Below are 14,467 nucleotides of genomic sequence, written 5' to 3' on the forward strand. Positions count from 1 at the left end.
TTAATGTCCAATTTGTTGAGCTTTTCCTTTATGGTTTGTGTCTGTTTATTTACCTTACCAAGGGCATGAAGATCAGGCCTTATCATGTGTGTGAGTGTGTGTGAGATGAGTGAATGTGTACGTGTGAGTGTGTGAGAGAGTAGTGTGTGTATGGGGATGTGTATGTGAGCTGTGTATATATGTGTATATGTGTGTGACTGAATGTATATGTATGTGTGTACGTGTGTGAGTGTTGTGTGGTGTGTGTGTGTGAGTGCTGTGTCTGAGGAGATGGTGTGTCACCCTACAGAGTAAGGTTTCTCGGGGCAGAAAGGACACTGCCACCCTCCAGAGCAGAGAGCAGAGAGCAGGCAGCAGGCGCAGTGGGGGCAGGGAGCCCCCAGAAGGCAGCCTCCTGGGCTGTGTTCTCAGCTGTCAAGCATGTAATCCTGAGTGAAAGAGTATCCCTTTGGTGGCAGAGGGCCTAGAGAACGCTACTGGATCCTCTAAATCACCTCTGCGCCCACAGACCCAGCTGACCGTCCTCTCTTCTCCACTCAGACAGAAGGAAGAGAAACGAAATCTGCCCTGTGTGCAGAGCTGGTGGCACCGAGCGCGGATCGAGGACTTTCAGGGCCGGCTGACCTGCCTGAGAGCCCTGGTTTTCTTTTGACCTGGTGCTCCTTTCTTTCTGATTCCTACCACATTGTTTCATTTCCATTTTGGAAGAGGATGTTGGGCTGGCTGGATTTGAGAGCGGTACTAAACTCAGGTTCAGACTGTTAGCCCCCTGCCAGGCTGCTTGGAGCCCCCTGCCCGAGCCAGGGCGGACAGGAGCTGCTTGTTCTTGGAGGAGTGGGAGCAGAGAAAAGAAGGAGTGAGAGTTGCTGTTGCACTTTCTGAGGGGCTCTGAGGACTCGTCCCCCCCAGGAAACCACTTTCGTCCCCGGAGCCTGTTTGCCGCTCGTTAGTTGCTCTCCAGACTAGAAAGCCATGGTTTGTGCTGAGGCTGGGTGGGGCTCCGGGGACAGTTTAGGCTCTGACCCTCCGAGGGGAGGGGGTGGTTATGGAGGGAGCAGAGGGTCACAGCTCAGTCTGTACCATTTGCCTGTCACCTTGAGAAGTTCCACCTTGTCTAGCAAAACCTCCTTTCAGAGGCAGCCACCACAAAGGGCTCTTATGAGAGCGGCTGCCCCTGCCCCACCCCCACTTCCACTCCTTTCCCATTATTTTTCTTTTGGGGCAGCGCTGAGGGGCCTTCCTGCTATGACTCTGAGGGGCTGTACTTACATTAAAGGGAGATTCAGGATCTAGAGCCCCCCAAACCAGAGACTCATTTTTCTGATTTTCTAGTACCCTTGGAGGATACACGAGAGGTTAAGTAAGGTTTCCTTCTCTAGAGGGCTGTCTGTCTTTTCCTCTGTCAGCTGCTGGGGCTATCTGGAGATTGGAGGAAGGGACAGAGTCAGCTTCTAGTCCCACTAGATCTCAGAACAGGGTCCAGCCTCCTTACAGAGCAGGAGCGGGAGGGAGAAGTGGAATCCCATCGGGTGATTCTAAGAGGCATTACAGTGTAGTAGTTCAAGGATAGGTTCTAGAGTTCAGGTTCCTGGGTCATAATCTTTTTCTTTTAAAGATTTATTTAACTGAAAGGCAGTTAGAGAGAGCGAGAGAGAGAGAGATTGATCTTCCATCTACTGGTTCACTCCTTGAATGGATACAGTGACTGGGGCTGGGCCAAGCTGAAGCCAATAGCCGGAACTCCATCCAGGTCTCCTAAGTGGGTGGCTAGGGTCCAGACACTTAGGCCATCTTCTGCTGCTTTCCCAGGCGCATTGGGTCCCGCACCCACACAGGAGACCTGTAAGAAGCTCCAGGCTCCTGGCTGTTGCTGCCATTTGGGGAGTGAAGTAGCAGATGGAAGATCTCTCTCTCTCTCTCTCTCTATCTCTATCTCCATCTCTTTTTTTTTTTTTTTTTGACAGGCAGAGTGGACAGTGAGAGAGAGAGACAGAGAGAAAGGTCTTCCTTTTGCCGTTGGTTCACCCTCCAATGGCCGCCTTGGCCGGCGCGCTGCGGCTGGCGCACCGCGCTGATCCGATGGCAGGAGCCAGGAGCCGGGTGCTTTTCCTGGTCTCCCATGGGGTGCAGGGCCCAAGCACCTGGGCCATCCTCCAACTGCACTCCCTGGCCACAGCAGAGAGCTGGCCTGGAAGAGGGGCAACCGGGACAGAATCCGGCACCCCAACCAGGACTAGAACCCGGTGTGCTGGCGCCGCTAGGCGGAGGATTAGCCTAGTGAGCTGCGGCGCCGGCTATCTCCATCTCTATCTCTATCTCTAACTCTGCCTTTTGAATAAATAAAAAAATAAATATTAAAAAAAAACTCAAGAAGGTTGGGTGGGGGAGTAAGCTGGACTGTGATTTCATCAACCTCAAGTTCAGGCCTTTCTGTGATCTTTCTCCTTTCAGCCCAGCACTGAGTGGATGCTCAGCAGCCAGAAGCTAAACGCAGGGCACAGTGAAGCCAGCCGTGCAGGGCAGAAAGGGCAGGGCAGGCCTTGCTGGAGGCACAGACCCAAACACAGCTAAGTCAGACCAAACACAGGAGCCGTGTCGGCTGTCTCGCTGATTTCCCCACCAGTTCTTCAAGGGCAGCAGGCCTTGTGTACCTAAAAGTCCTGTGTTCTCTCCCACCAAGGCTCCTGCCCAGTCACCAAGGCTCCTGCCCAGTGACTGATAGACGGCTGTTCTGGGAGGGACAAAACAGGAAGCTCAGGGTCGGATCTTGCCTGACGCTGAGAAGCGGCTCGCCCAGGGAGCTGCTGTGGGGAATCTGAAGTGAGGGGAGGAGGCAGGGTGGGATGGCTGTCCTTTCCAAACCTGGACGTCACCACCACCTCTCTTCATTCTATACTAGGGCCGTTTTTTCCTCTCAGACTTTGAGGAAACTGTGAGATTAATCCCATCAAAAATCATTTGTTAACTGTTTGGATGACGTGTCTGCAGGTCATGTTTTTTTAATTTTCCAAATAGCCCTTACTGAGAGTATATGGCTTAAAAATAGAAATGGCCTAGCCGAAGCTTTTGCACAAGGCATGCTTGGAAGCAGGAAGTGGCGGTGAGAAACAGTTCCTGGTTGAAGCACTGTTGGGTCATTTGTGCTGTCCAGAGAGCGATTTTGATGGCACGCTGTGGGGATGGCTTCTGGACAGAATCGCAGCTGTTCTCTCCAGTGTCGTACCTGCCCCCCAGAAGAAAGCAGGAAGCCCAAAGGTCAGGGCGAGTAAAGGACACAGCAACCCAGGCTGTGCCGGGGAGGCAAGGAGACGTGAGGCCTCCTCAGCAGACACCTTGCCACATGTGATCCCCTGCGGCCTTCGTCTGCCTCTTCAACGTAGGGACTGGACTCTGCCTTCTGAGAGCAGACAGAGGCCGAGAGAGATCAGTAGCGTCCTTGGTCACTGGCAAGCCAGGCTTCAAGCAGGACCTCTGAAGCAAAAGCCAGGCTACCCTGGTCTGCACAAGAGAGGGAGCAGCAGGCTAGTGTGTGCTGGTGGGCCGTGAGCGCCCCGCAGGTTACCAGCTGCGGCTCCGTGCCTCTCTCCCTGACCTGGACCTGAACTAGTCCCTGAATTGTTGGAGGATCCTATGCTTTGGGATGCCAGGGGTGGGGTGGGGTGGGTGGGTGTTAATAATTGGATCAGACTCAGGTCCTGTAGTACTGTATCATTAGGGCATTTCTTTCATCTGCTCGACACTGGAGTGGGGCCAGGAGAGCTGTCTCCCTCCGTGTGCCTCACAGAGGGAAGGAGCTCACAGTGCTCGGGTGCCTCCTCTGTTCATTTAATCATCTCACGGGCTCCATGATACACACGTTACTTCCAGTCCCCTCTGCCCACCCCTCTCTCTCTAAAAAATAAGACAGTGATAAAATGCAGTAACTTGCTCAGAGTGTCACAGCTGGCAAGTCAAAGACCTTAGGTACAAATCCAAGTCCTTGAGACTCTGAAGCCAGAACTTAAAGTTTGTTTCTGCTTCTCTCCCCCCTCCTCCTCTCCCTCCCTCCCTCCCTCCCTCTCACCCTCCCCCTCTCTTCCTCTCCCTCTCCCCCTCTCTCTCTCCCTCTCTCCCTCTCTCGCGTTCTCTCCCCCCTTCCTCTCTCTCTCACTCTCTTCCTTTCTCCCTCTCTCCCTCTATTTCTCCCTCTCTCCCTCTATTTCTCCCTCTCTCCCTCTATTTCTCGCTCTCCCCCCTTCCTCTCTCCCTCTCTCCCTGTCTCTCTTTTCCCTAGGAATTTTTTTCTTAATTCTTAATAGTTTTCCTTCTTCTTTCAGGGAAAAGCCATTTGAGTCTCTTTTTTTAAACTTCAACACATTCCTTGGGCATTGGCTTGCCTTTCCTTCGGATTCTCACCCTTTCAGGGTCTGTGTTGGGCACCCAGGGGCCATGTCAGCTCATCTTTGGTTTAGGAATTTCCTTTTAGGTTTTTGAATCTACGGTATGCCCTGGAGTGGGGTTGTCCTCACCTCCTCTCACACCTAGTCCATCAGCCTGAAGGTATGTTGGTTGTAGCTTCAAGTGTATCCGAATGTCATTACTTCTCACCACCTCCACTGCCACCGTCCTGGTTATTACAACAGCCTCCTAACAGGGCTGTCTGCTTCTTTTCTTGCCCTTTTCAATCCAAGTGATCTTTTAAAAAATGTAAATAGCAGGGCCTGAGCTGTGGCATAGTAAGTTAAGCCTCCGCCTCTGGCACCAGCGTCCCATGTGGGTGCTGTTTCGACTCCCAGCTGCTCCATTTCCAATCCAGCTCTCTGCTAATGTGCCTGCGAAAGCAGTGGAAGATGGCCCAGGTGCTTGGGCCCCTGCACCCATGTGGGAGACCCGGAAGAGGCTCTTGACTCCTGGCTTTGGATCCACCCAGCTCCAGCCGTTGTGCCCATTTGGGGAATCAACTGGCAGATAGAAGACCTCTTTCTCTGTCTCTCCCTCTCTGTAACTCTGTTTCTCAAATAAATAAATAAAATCTTTTTAAAAATGTAAATAGCATCATTTCATTCTTCTGCCCCTAAGCTCTAGTGGCCTCCTATCCTACAGAATGAAAGCTAATTTGCCACATTATCTCATGATTTCAGGTAAACCAGACACATCCCTATATCTGCCCATGCTGTTTCTCTGATAGAAGGCAGCTAGTGGCTTTAGCATGCAAGTTGAGACACTGCTCAGAGAGAAGGGGTGCTCTATTCGTAGTGAAATTGGGGTAGTAAGTGTGAGTAAGGACTGGCCCAGGCTGACTGGGGACCTAGTCCTTTGATCCAGACAGCCTCGGGAGTCATTCTCTCTCCTCCATGTAGGTCTTTTTGAAAGGTCACCCTCTCAGTGATGCCTTCCATGGCCTCTGTTGGAAGCTGCAGCCTGTTTCTACCCTCATTCCACGGTGCCTCTGTGGATCCCTTTTTCTCTGCGGTGCTGTCACCAACTGATGGGGTATATGTTTTAACTAGCTGTGTGTTTGTGTTGAGCTGCCTAGAACATAAACTTCAAGATGTTTTCACCTCTTTCATTGCCCCACACCATATCCTCAGCATTTGAGCTATCCCAAACACCACAGTAGTTGGTCAGTAATTTTTGTTAAATATGAATGGATTGGCAGAGGGAGTGTTGCATTTTTTTTATTTTTTCTACTTTTAAAAAAAGTGTTTATTTATTTTTGCATTATTTGAAAAGGAGAGAGACACAAAGAGTTCTTCCATCTACTGTTCACTCTCCAAATGGGTAGAACAGCCAGAGCTGGGCCAGGCCAAAGCCAAGGAGCCTGGAGCTCAATCCAGGTCTCCTACATAAGTATGAGAAATCCAAGTACTTGACCCATCAGCACTGCCTCCTAGGGTGTGCATTGGCAGGAAGCTGGTTCAGAAGTAACTGGGACTTGAACCAGGTATTCTGGTATAGGCATCCCAAGTGGCATCTTAACCATTGCACCAAACGCCTGCCCCAGAGTGTGTTTCTTAAAGAGTCTTTCTCATCAGAGTCCTCTTCCTACATCATTTTTCTCATTCCTTTCTATTTATTTTGGCAAACTCTGGCAGTTGAGCTCTTAGAAGAGTTTCTTTACATGCCCTTATCCCTGAGAGAAGCTGATGATGGACACTGACTCCCTCCACTGAGACTTGTTCTCCTGGAGAAGGGCAGTTACGTCTAGACAAGCAGAGCTCACTGGATTGCAAGAGGCAGGAGAGGATTCCTTACCCTCAGAGAAGTCACATGTGAGGGGCCCTGCCCTGGTGGTTACATACAGTGAGAGTCAGTGCCAGGAGCTTGGGCTACACCAGCTACTGTGGCTGGTGCCGGAACCAGTGACTTGCTCCAAGACAGATGCGGAGAGCTTCAGTTAGCTCATTTTCTCTTTCTCCCTTCTCGCTTACACCTGCACTCGTATTTACAAGGTAAGCAGTGTGTTAGGGGTTGAGTCTCTCCTTACTCAGCACTCTAAAGGTTCATTTTCTAAAACAGTCTCAGAGAAAAGGAGTGCGAAGCAGGGAGAGAGACACTTCTCACTGAAAGTGGCAGTTGGGGTCCCTCCGGCAAATCCACAGGGAATCTTAGAATTTCTGCACTCCTTGGAGAGAGTTTGAGATTTGATGAAGATGAGAGTTACCACGAAAAAGGGGAGTTTGGGCCCCAGGAACCAAGATGGGCTACAGAAGGGGCAAGAAGAGAAATAAAATACCTTGTAGGATTTTGGTAATATTGGATGTCCTAACGTTTCTGATGCAGCTGTAGAGCAAGAGGAAAAAGTCCCCTTGAATTGGCAACCAGAGAGTCGCAAAGTCACAGCACTGGAAGTAAGTAGTGCAGAGGTACTGAAAGAGTTGAAGTTACTGTAGCAGAGAGCCTGGAGAGGGAAATCTAGTGTGGAGCTTGTGATTCCTCACTTTCGGAGCCAAGGAGAAGTCACTTTGTGAAACCAAAGGAGATTCCCATGGGCATTACCCTTAATTCAGAAAACCAAGTGCTTTGCAATCTCCTGTGTGAACTCAGCCCTGTGGTATCACCGCCTGGGAGGTCTGTCCCTAGAGCCCGTCTTTCACATCTTTATGCTTTATGTACTAACAGCACATTCAAAGGCTTACCTTGATGTCACCGTCTCCTGAACTTTTCACAGGACTCTCAGTCAGAACTCATCCCTTTCTTCTCTGGGTTCCTGCTCCCTCGTTCATAACTCTGTTGCAGCTAAACTCTTGAAAAGCAAAACAAAACAACATCCGTGTGCCCATCCCCCCCATGTAAATATGCAGAGACTCTGACTGACTTCTCTTTGTATTAGCTCAGCCCTGTTATGATTAGGGAAGGATTGATGCATCCATTTCCCCTGCCCCCAGCCCTGGAGTGCCTGACACACATGAGAATTCCAACAACAATTTGCTGGCTAGAATTGATTCTGGGTTAATCAGATGAGCACATTATACAGTAGGCTGACCTGCCTCTTCTTCCCCTCCCATTCTGGGCAATGACCCGCTTTGTGGCTGGTACACAGTGATCCTGGCTCAGTTGTGCTTAGAGCAGGGGGCACTATTTGCTTTGCTTAGTCCTGATCCAACATTTTCCCTTTGATCTCTGCCGCCCGCCCCAGGTGGCCCCTACCATTGTCCTGCCCAGGGAGCCAGTGTTTCTCCTTCCCAAACTCAGGCTCCTCCACCTCTCCCCACAGCGTATTCTGAGAATGACGCCCAAGGAATCAGTGGTGATGGGGAATGGCTTGGACTAGGACTGAGAGTATGGCCTCTCAGTCCTTAAGGATTCCAGTTTGGACCAGCTGCCTCCTTTCTATCTGCTCACTCCTTTCATGTCATCTTGGAGAGCTTGTTCCTCAGTTGGATGGCAGATGATCTGAGATGTGAAGGGTTGTGGGTTGTGATCATGGGAGAGCCTAGATTGCACTTTTAAGTAAAAATCCACTGTTCAGAGAAGAGAGAAGGGTTGTGACTATGTGTGTGGGCCCTGAAGCCAGACTGCTTGGCTTCTTTTTTTTTTTTTTTTTTTTTTTTAAGATTTATTTAGTTGAAAGGCAGAGTGAGAGTGAGAGAGTGAAAGGGGAGGGAGGGAGGGAGAGAGAGAGAGAGAGAGAGAGTGTCTATCTACTGGTTGACTCCCGCAAAGCCCACAACAGCCAGGGCTGGGCCAGGTGCAAGCCAGGAGCCAGGAACTTCAGCCAGGTCTCCCCATGGGTGTCAGGGGCTTAAGTACTTGGACCCAGATTGCATGGATTCTAATCCTGCTTTACCACTTATTAGCTGAGATTAATGACCTCAGCCAAATAGGGGTATTTTCATGCCTGTCATTCTCATTGATTTGCAGATAGCTATTGGGTTCCTCTCATAGACTAGGGTAGTTTTCAAATATCATGGAAATAGTAGTGAATAAGACAAGAATAGGTTAATACACTTAAAGTACTTAAAGCAGTACCTAGCATGTAATAAGTACCAAGCAAATAAAGCAATATTCTATTCCTGAGCATACATCCATATTCGTTTTCTGACAACATACACTCAGGTGGGATCACCTCTGGCAGCAACTGCAGAATCAGATCTGAGAAAGACGGGATAGAAGGAGGGCTACTATTAGGTTCTAGGTCTGTCCTTAGGTCCAGGGCAGCACCAGTTTCAATGGCCTTTCATTTCTGGCACTTCGTTTTGAGGTTAAATACATGAGCTGGGTAAAGATCACTCTGGAAAATTTATGAGCCTGTTTAGTTCCATAGAGAGGGAAGGAGGAAATGACCCTGGACCGCCTTGATTCTGCCCAACCCTATTTGTACCAACAGCACAAATTTGTGCCTACCCAGCTGGATATGAAGGCTACATTTCTTGCGTACTATGAAGAGAGACCCTAGAAACGTGAGCTGTAGGGAGGGAGAACAGTTTGTTTGCCCCCCACTGGTAGGGCTCTCTGGCTACAGAGTAGAGGACCTTCTTCTGGGGGAAGAGGTGGCCTGGGAGTTAGAGAACTGAACCTAGAACAGAGACTGAGGGAGGGAAGAGATGGTGTGACCTGAGAGTTCACCTACTCTGTTTCAGGTCATTCCTTAGGGAATGCTGCCAAAGGGCTGTGATACTTCTAGCGTGATTACTGGCAGGAGGTAAAGTTTGAACTCAAGGCTTGTGAGTCATTGCCTGTGGTTTGCAGTGAAAGTCCAAGCCTGATACGGTCTCTATGAGGGGAGGGTTGGGGTGGAAGTGTAACATACATTTCCTGGCAGTCAGTAAGTTTTCCAGCTACGCTACACTCAGGGAAGGAGAACTCTGTCCTCCCGACTAGGGCTCAGCACCTACCTTACTGCTTCTCCCGCTTTCTCTCTCTACTCTTCTCCCACAGGGGGTTCCCAGGAATGAATGCCCTGTTGCACAGGGAGGTGCCCTTGACATGAGCTATAGGCCAGGGATTCTTGGGTTGGGTCCCATGTGAGTTGCTGGCATGGCTGCTCCTGGGGACCTGCTAAGTTGGCAGGGAACCATGAGAGTTGGCCCTCACAGGGGCAGGCAAAGTCATTCTGGGCCCTTTCCAAGATTCTCAAGTGCAGCCAGGTTTGAGACTGCTGGATACCATACCCTCTCATTTCTGTTGCACTTTGCTCAGTCGTCAACCATTACTCAGCTCTGTTCAGCCAAGTATCTAAAACTAGGCAAAGCTTTTTGTGTGCCTATAGAGCCACGGCTCATTCCATAGTGAGCAAAACCTAAGTATGATGCAGTTGTAGCAGGGATTGTCAACTTCTGCTATCACCTCCCTAAGGAAAGACATTTTTTCCCTAATCACTCCCTCTCGGGAAACTTGAATGCCACAGATACACACCAAAAATCTATTTATGTATTGTTTGTATATCTAGGCTTCGAAAGAGTGAGTGTTTTCATCCCTCGAGAATCAGCTCACCCCCATTGTACGTGTGTGAATTGCTGAAAAGCACCATGGGTCGGCAGCGGGGAGTGGGGAATGGCGGGTCAGCCTCAGAAGCTTTGTCAGCCTCACTCCCTCTGCCTCTCCTGACTGTCAGCACAGCACTGTGGCTTCCCTTCTGGTCTCTCCACCTGTCATCCCCACTTTGTTCTTTCCCCTATCTTATATGTCATCTCTTTCCTCTCTCGTATAGAAATTTAGGAGTAAATTTCATTACAGTAGTAATCTGTACTGCTCAAGGGAAGATGACGTTGTACAATAACCCCCCCAAGAGATCATTCCTTTGGGAGAAAGAGCCGAGGAATGATGGAGTATTCATAAGAAAGCATACAGGACTCAAGGACTGGGGGAAATAATGTATTCTGGGGTTGTCTTTCAGAGAAGAGCCCCCAGAAAATCTTTATATTGGTCCCAAGAGGCTTGGCTATGGATCCTCTATCTTGGATATTACTCATTTATATAAACTCATTGGGAAACCGTGACAGTTTTGCCAGTAGGCTGTCAGATCCCTGTCCTGATCAGACAGTGGGCAAAGCAGTGTCTCCTTTGCTCTGTAGAAGCTGCCAGAGGCTTGCAGTGTCAGCGATGGAAGACCCTTTGTCCTGAATCTGCAGAGTCTGTATATGGCAGTCACCAAGCAAGAGGTCCAGGTGGGACAGAAGCATCAAGGCACTGGTAAGTAGCTCCTGAGGTCCCTGGTAAGTTTACATGAATAGAAACTAAGTGAAATTTTAAATTCACTTCTCTTTTGTACTAGCTATATTGCAAGTATGTGGATTTTAGCCTGGTAGCTACCAAGTTTGACAGTGCAAATATGGGCCTTTTCCATCATTGCTGGGAGTTCTATTAGAAGGCACTGCTCTGGGTGCTTAGCAACTGTAGCAAGAGGGGCAGGTGGTGTGGTTTAGCGGGTCAAGCCACCATGTGGGTTGTCTACATCCCTCATTGGAGTGTCTGGTGTGAGTCCTGGCTACTCCACTTCTGATCCAACCTCCTGCTGATGCCACACCCTGGAGGTAGCAGGTGATGGCTCACATGCTTGGGTCCCTGCCACCTACGTGGGAGACCCAGATGGAGCTCCTGACTTCCACCTGGCTGGTCCCTGGCTATTGTGGGTATTTGGGGAGCGAACAGTGGAGGGAAGATCAAGCATGCATTTATTCTCTCTCTCTCTCTCTCTCTTGCTCTGGCTTTCAAATAACTAAATAAGGTCATGAAGAAAGGTTAGCAAGAGAACCAGGAGAAAGCTTACTATCCCAGGAGAAAGTTTCCTGTCTCTCCTTGTGACATGTCAGGGAAGGTACAGAAGAACAGTTGGTTATTTTTAGTTGAGGAAACTCTTATTCTACCTGCTGAAAGTGGGCCTAGGAAATCCTCATGGTACAAACAGGGCTTTCCAAAAGCCGGCTGAAAATTGGATTTGTGGCTCCTTCTGCTATTTGTATATTTGTACCAAAGCCTGGCCTTTATCAGGTGCTTGAGAAATGCTAATGTCTACCTGATAGGAAGAAGGCATTTACCAACATCTTCTCTTGACCTTTCTGAATTTAGGAGATCCTCAGACCTCAAGCAGTGCTTCCCCACAAAGAACTGATAGCCAACTTGTGGTTCAGCCAGAACAGCCGGTCTTCTCAGCACCGGCCCCCTCAGGGCCAGAGAAAGAGCCCGTGGTAAGTCCTGAGCAGCTTCCTGGGTGGCATTCTGGGCACTGGAGGAGTTGGCACCCATAGCCCCAAGCTAGCAGCCCTTGCAATTGCCACTCATTGACAGGGCCTCGACAGCTTTGAGGGATATTTACAACCAGGCTTCTGGAGTGTGTCTGTGCACAGGGAGAGTCCTCTCTGCTGTCTACTTTCTGCAGCCCTTGTCCTGAATGATGGCCCTTGACACCTTTGTCACCTTTTCCCACTTCCAGGGACAGTGTTTGGGGTTGTTCCTTGGGGGAGGAGGGATGTACACATCTCCACTCAGGGTCTTATGCTCACTGCTGACATAGGCTTCAAAACACCCATGTCAGACAAGCACAGAGGCCTCATCCTCTTGGCAGGAGCCCCGAGAGGAAGGTTCCTTTCCTAGTTCAAGCGGAACTGTTTCAAAAGCCCTATTGGGGCGGACATTTGGCACAGCAGTTATGACTCTGCTTGGGATGCCTGTTCAAGTCCCGGCTCCTCTGCCTCAGATCCAGCTTCCTGCTAATGTGCACCCTGGGAGGCAGCAGATGATGATGGCTCAAGTGACACTCATGTAGGAGACCCAGATGGAGTTCCTGGTTCCTGGTTTTGGCTTGGCTTAGCCCAGGCTGTTGTGGGCATTTGGGGGAGTGAACTGGTAGAAGATCCTTTTCTATCTGTCTCTCTTTCAGATAAAGTGAAAATAATAAATTTTGTAGAACATGCTATTACTTTGAGTTCCTTTCTTCCTAGGGTATTTCAGCCTCCCTGCAGAGACCTCAGCTGTCGAAGGTCAAGAGGAAGAAGCCACGGGGGCTCTTCAGTTAATGCGTTGCGGTCTCAGCTGCTGGAGATGGATTGGAGAGGAGCTGCCCGTCTTCACCTTGGAGGAGCTAGCCTGGCGGCAGGGTCCCTGACACAGAGTCTCACAGTCTAGGTCAAGGGAATGGAAATGCACGTTGCCCAGCTTCCTGAATGGGGGCTGCTAACCAAGCATTGCCCTTCCCCGTTCAAGTGGGAGCCAGGCGCTAGGCATCCCATTCTTTCTTCTGCTGGATTTTCTCTCGACCTAGGACCCTGCTATGCACTCCAGGCGGAGAACAAGTCAGCAGAAAAGCACAGCCTGCTCAGGAAACCTTGTCCGCGACACACCAGGTGCTCGCCAGAGACCCACTTCTCTCGCCAGCAAGGAATAAAATGCACTCGCTCGTACCGCCCTGCCCTTGCAGCTGCGTGTCTCTGGAGCGCACACCTCACAAGGCTTCACTGGGCCCCACCCCATTGCTGCCTGAGGCCCAAGCTGATGCCCTCTGTCCGGTCCTTTAGACTCTCAAGCTTCTCTGCTGTGGCCTGAGCTCTTAAGCCTCCATCTGGAAACTGATCTCAAGAACTCTGTCCATGGAGGGCACAGGACAGACAGATGGCCGCTGCTCTCCTGTGCCAAACTTGGATACTTTTCTGTCTTTGCAAGACGTAGACAACAGGTTGAACCACAGCGTGGGATTAAAATTACCAAGAGCTTCAAGTACTAGGGCCACGGGAGGTTCCAACTAGGGTGGCAGAAAAAGGAGTTTGACTTTTTCATTCTCCACTCTACTTTAACTGTGCAGCTAGTGGGACAAAGAGCAGGAAGTGACTGCAGGGTGCCCTGGGAGGACACACTCGGTCTGCAGAACTCAGAGTACCGAGCAGGAAAGAGTGGACAGATCGAGGGAGATAGGCAGAGGCCGAGACAGGTAGGAAGTCAGTTCTTCGGCACCAGGGGATTGGCCACGCCCCTAACCTTCTCTGCCAGATTTTCCTTTCTCGATAAGGCCACCCGAGGGGCCAGTGGTGGCACCTCAGGTTAAGCTGCTACCTGCACCTCTGACATCCCGTATGAGTGCCTGTTTAAGTCCTGGCTGCTCCATTTCCTATCCAGCTCCTTGCTAATGCACCTGGGAAAGCAGCAAAAATAGCCCAAGTACTTGGGACCCTGCCACCCGCACGGGAGACCCAGATGGAGTTCCTGGTTCCTGGCTTCACCTGTGTTGGCCCTGGTTGTTTCAACCATTTGAGGAGTGAACCAGCAGATAAGAGATATCTTTCTGTGTCTGTCTCTGTCTCTCTCTCCCTCTTTCTGTCACTTTGCCTTTCAAATCAATCAGTAAATAAATCTTGAAAAATAAACAAAAGACTACCTGAAACTTCACACTGGAGAGGGAAGACCAGCGAGCAGCTCGGATGTTTACTAGGAACTGTCAGACGCCTCCTTGTTCTGTCCTCTCCAGTGGGGACCGTGCTCCTGTGCTGACGTCAGGTCACGGGAGAGGAGTATCTGAGCAATAATAAAACAAGTGTTATAATAATGATGTAGGCTTGGTGCCCTCTGGGTAGTGCCTGGTGTTGAATCCTCACAGCACCACATGAGGAGATACTGTCCAGCCACTAGGAGACAGAGCCTGGAACTGACTCAGTGACTTATCAAAGGCCCCGCAGCTAATAAGGGACAGGATGGGAACCCTCGCCGCTGAGTTCTCATCAACAGTATTCTCTACATAACACGAGAACATCTCCCAGGAGAGATGTTCTGGCCCCCCACTTTATTTTTTTTTAAAGATTTTATTTATTTATTTGAGAGGTAGAGTTACAGACACAGAGAGGGAGAGACAGAGCACAATCTTTCATCCGCTGGTTCACTCCCCAAATGGCCACAATGGCCGGAGCTGGGCTGATCTGAAGCCAGGAGCCAGGAGCCTCCTCTGGGTCTCCCCATGGGTGCAGGGTCCCAAGCGCTCCACTGCCTTCCTGGGCCCTAGCGGAGAGCTGGATCGTGGTCCCCACTTCACCTATCCTTAGCCTGTGACCCCGCTCCTTCC

The 14,467-nt window shown here is 50.2% G+C and overlaps 1 protein-coding gene across 9 annotated transcripts in view; it reads left to right on the forward strand.

Annotated features, from left to right (window-relative positions):
• LOC100353345 (protein CNPPD1) overlaps window positions 1–12,821 on the forward strand; it is a 117,292-nt gene extending 104,471 nt beyond the window's left edge. For all 9 annotated transcript variants that reach the window (XR_007920278.2, XM_070070173.1, XM_051848140.2 and 6 more), the window contains 3 exons: window positions 10,497–10,614; window positions 11,491–11,609; window positions 12,363–12,821. Coding sequence is in view for 8 of the 9 variants with exons in the window: in XM_070070173.1 (XP_069926274.1) it covers window positions 10,497–10,614; window positions 11,491–11,609; window positions 12,363–12,437 (312 nt within the window). In the remaining variant the exon portion in view is untranslated. The remainder of the gene's footprint in view (window positions 1–10,496; window positions 10,615–11,490; window positions 11,610–12,362) is intronic.
• Window positions 12,822–14,467: the final 1,646 nt, after the last annotated feature.

This window comes from Oryctolagus cuniculus, chromosome 3 (genome assembly GCF_964237555.1).
Source record: "Oryctolagus cuniculus chromosome 3, mOryCun1.1, whole genome shotgun sequence".
NCBI lineage: Eukaryota > Metazoa > Chordata > Mammalia > Lagomorpha > Leporidae > Oryctolagus > Oryctolagus cuniculus.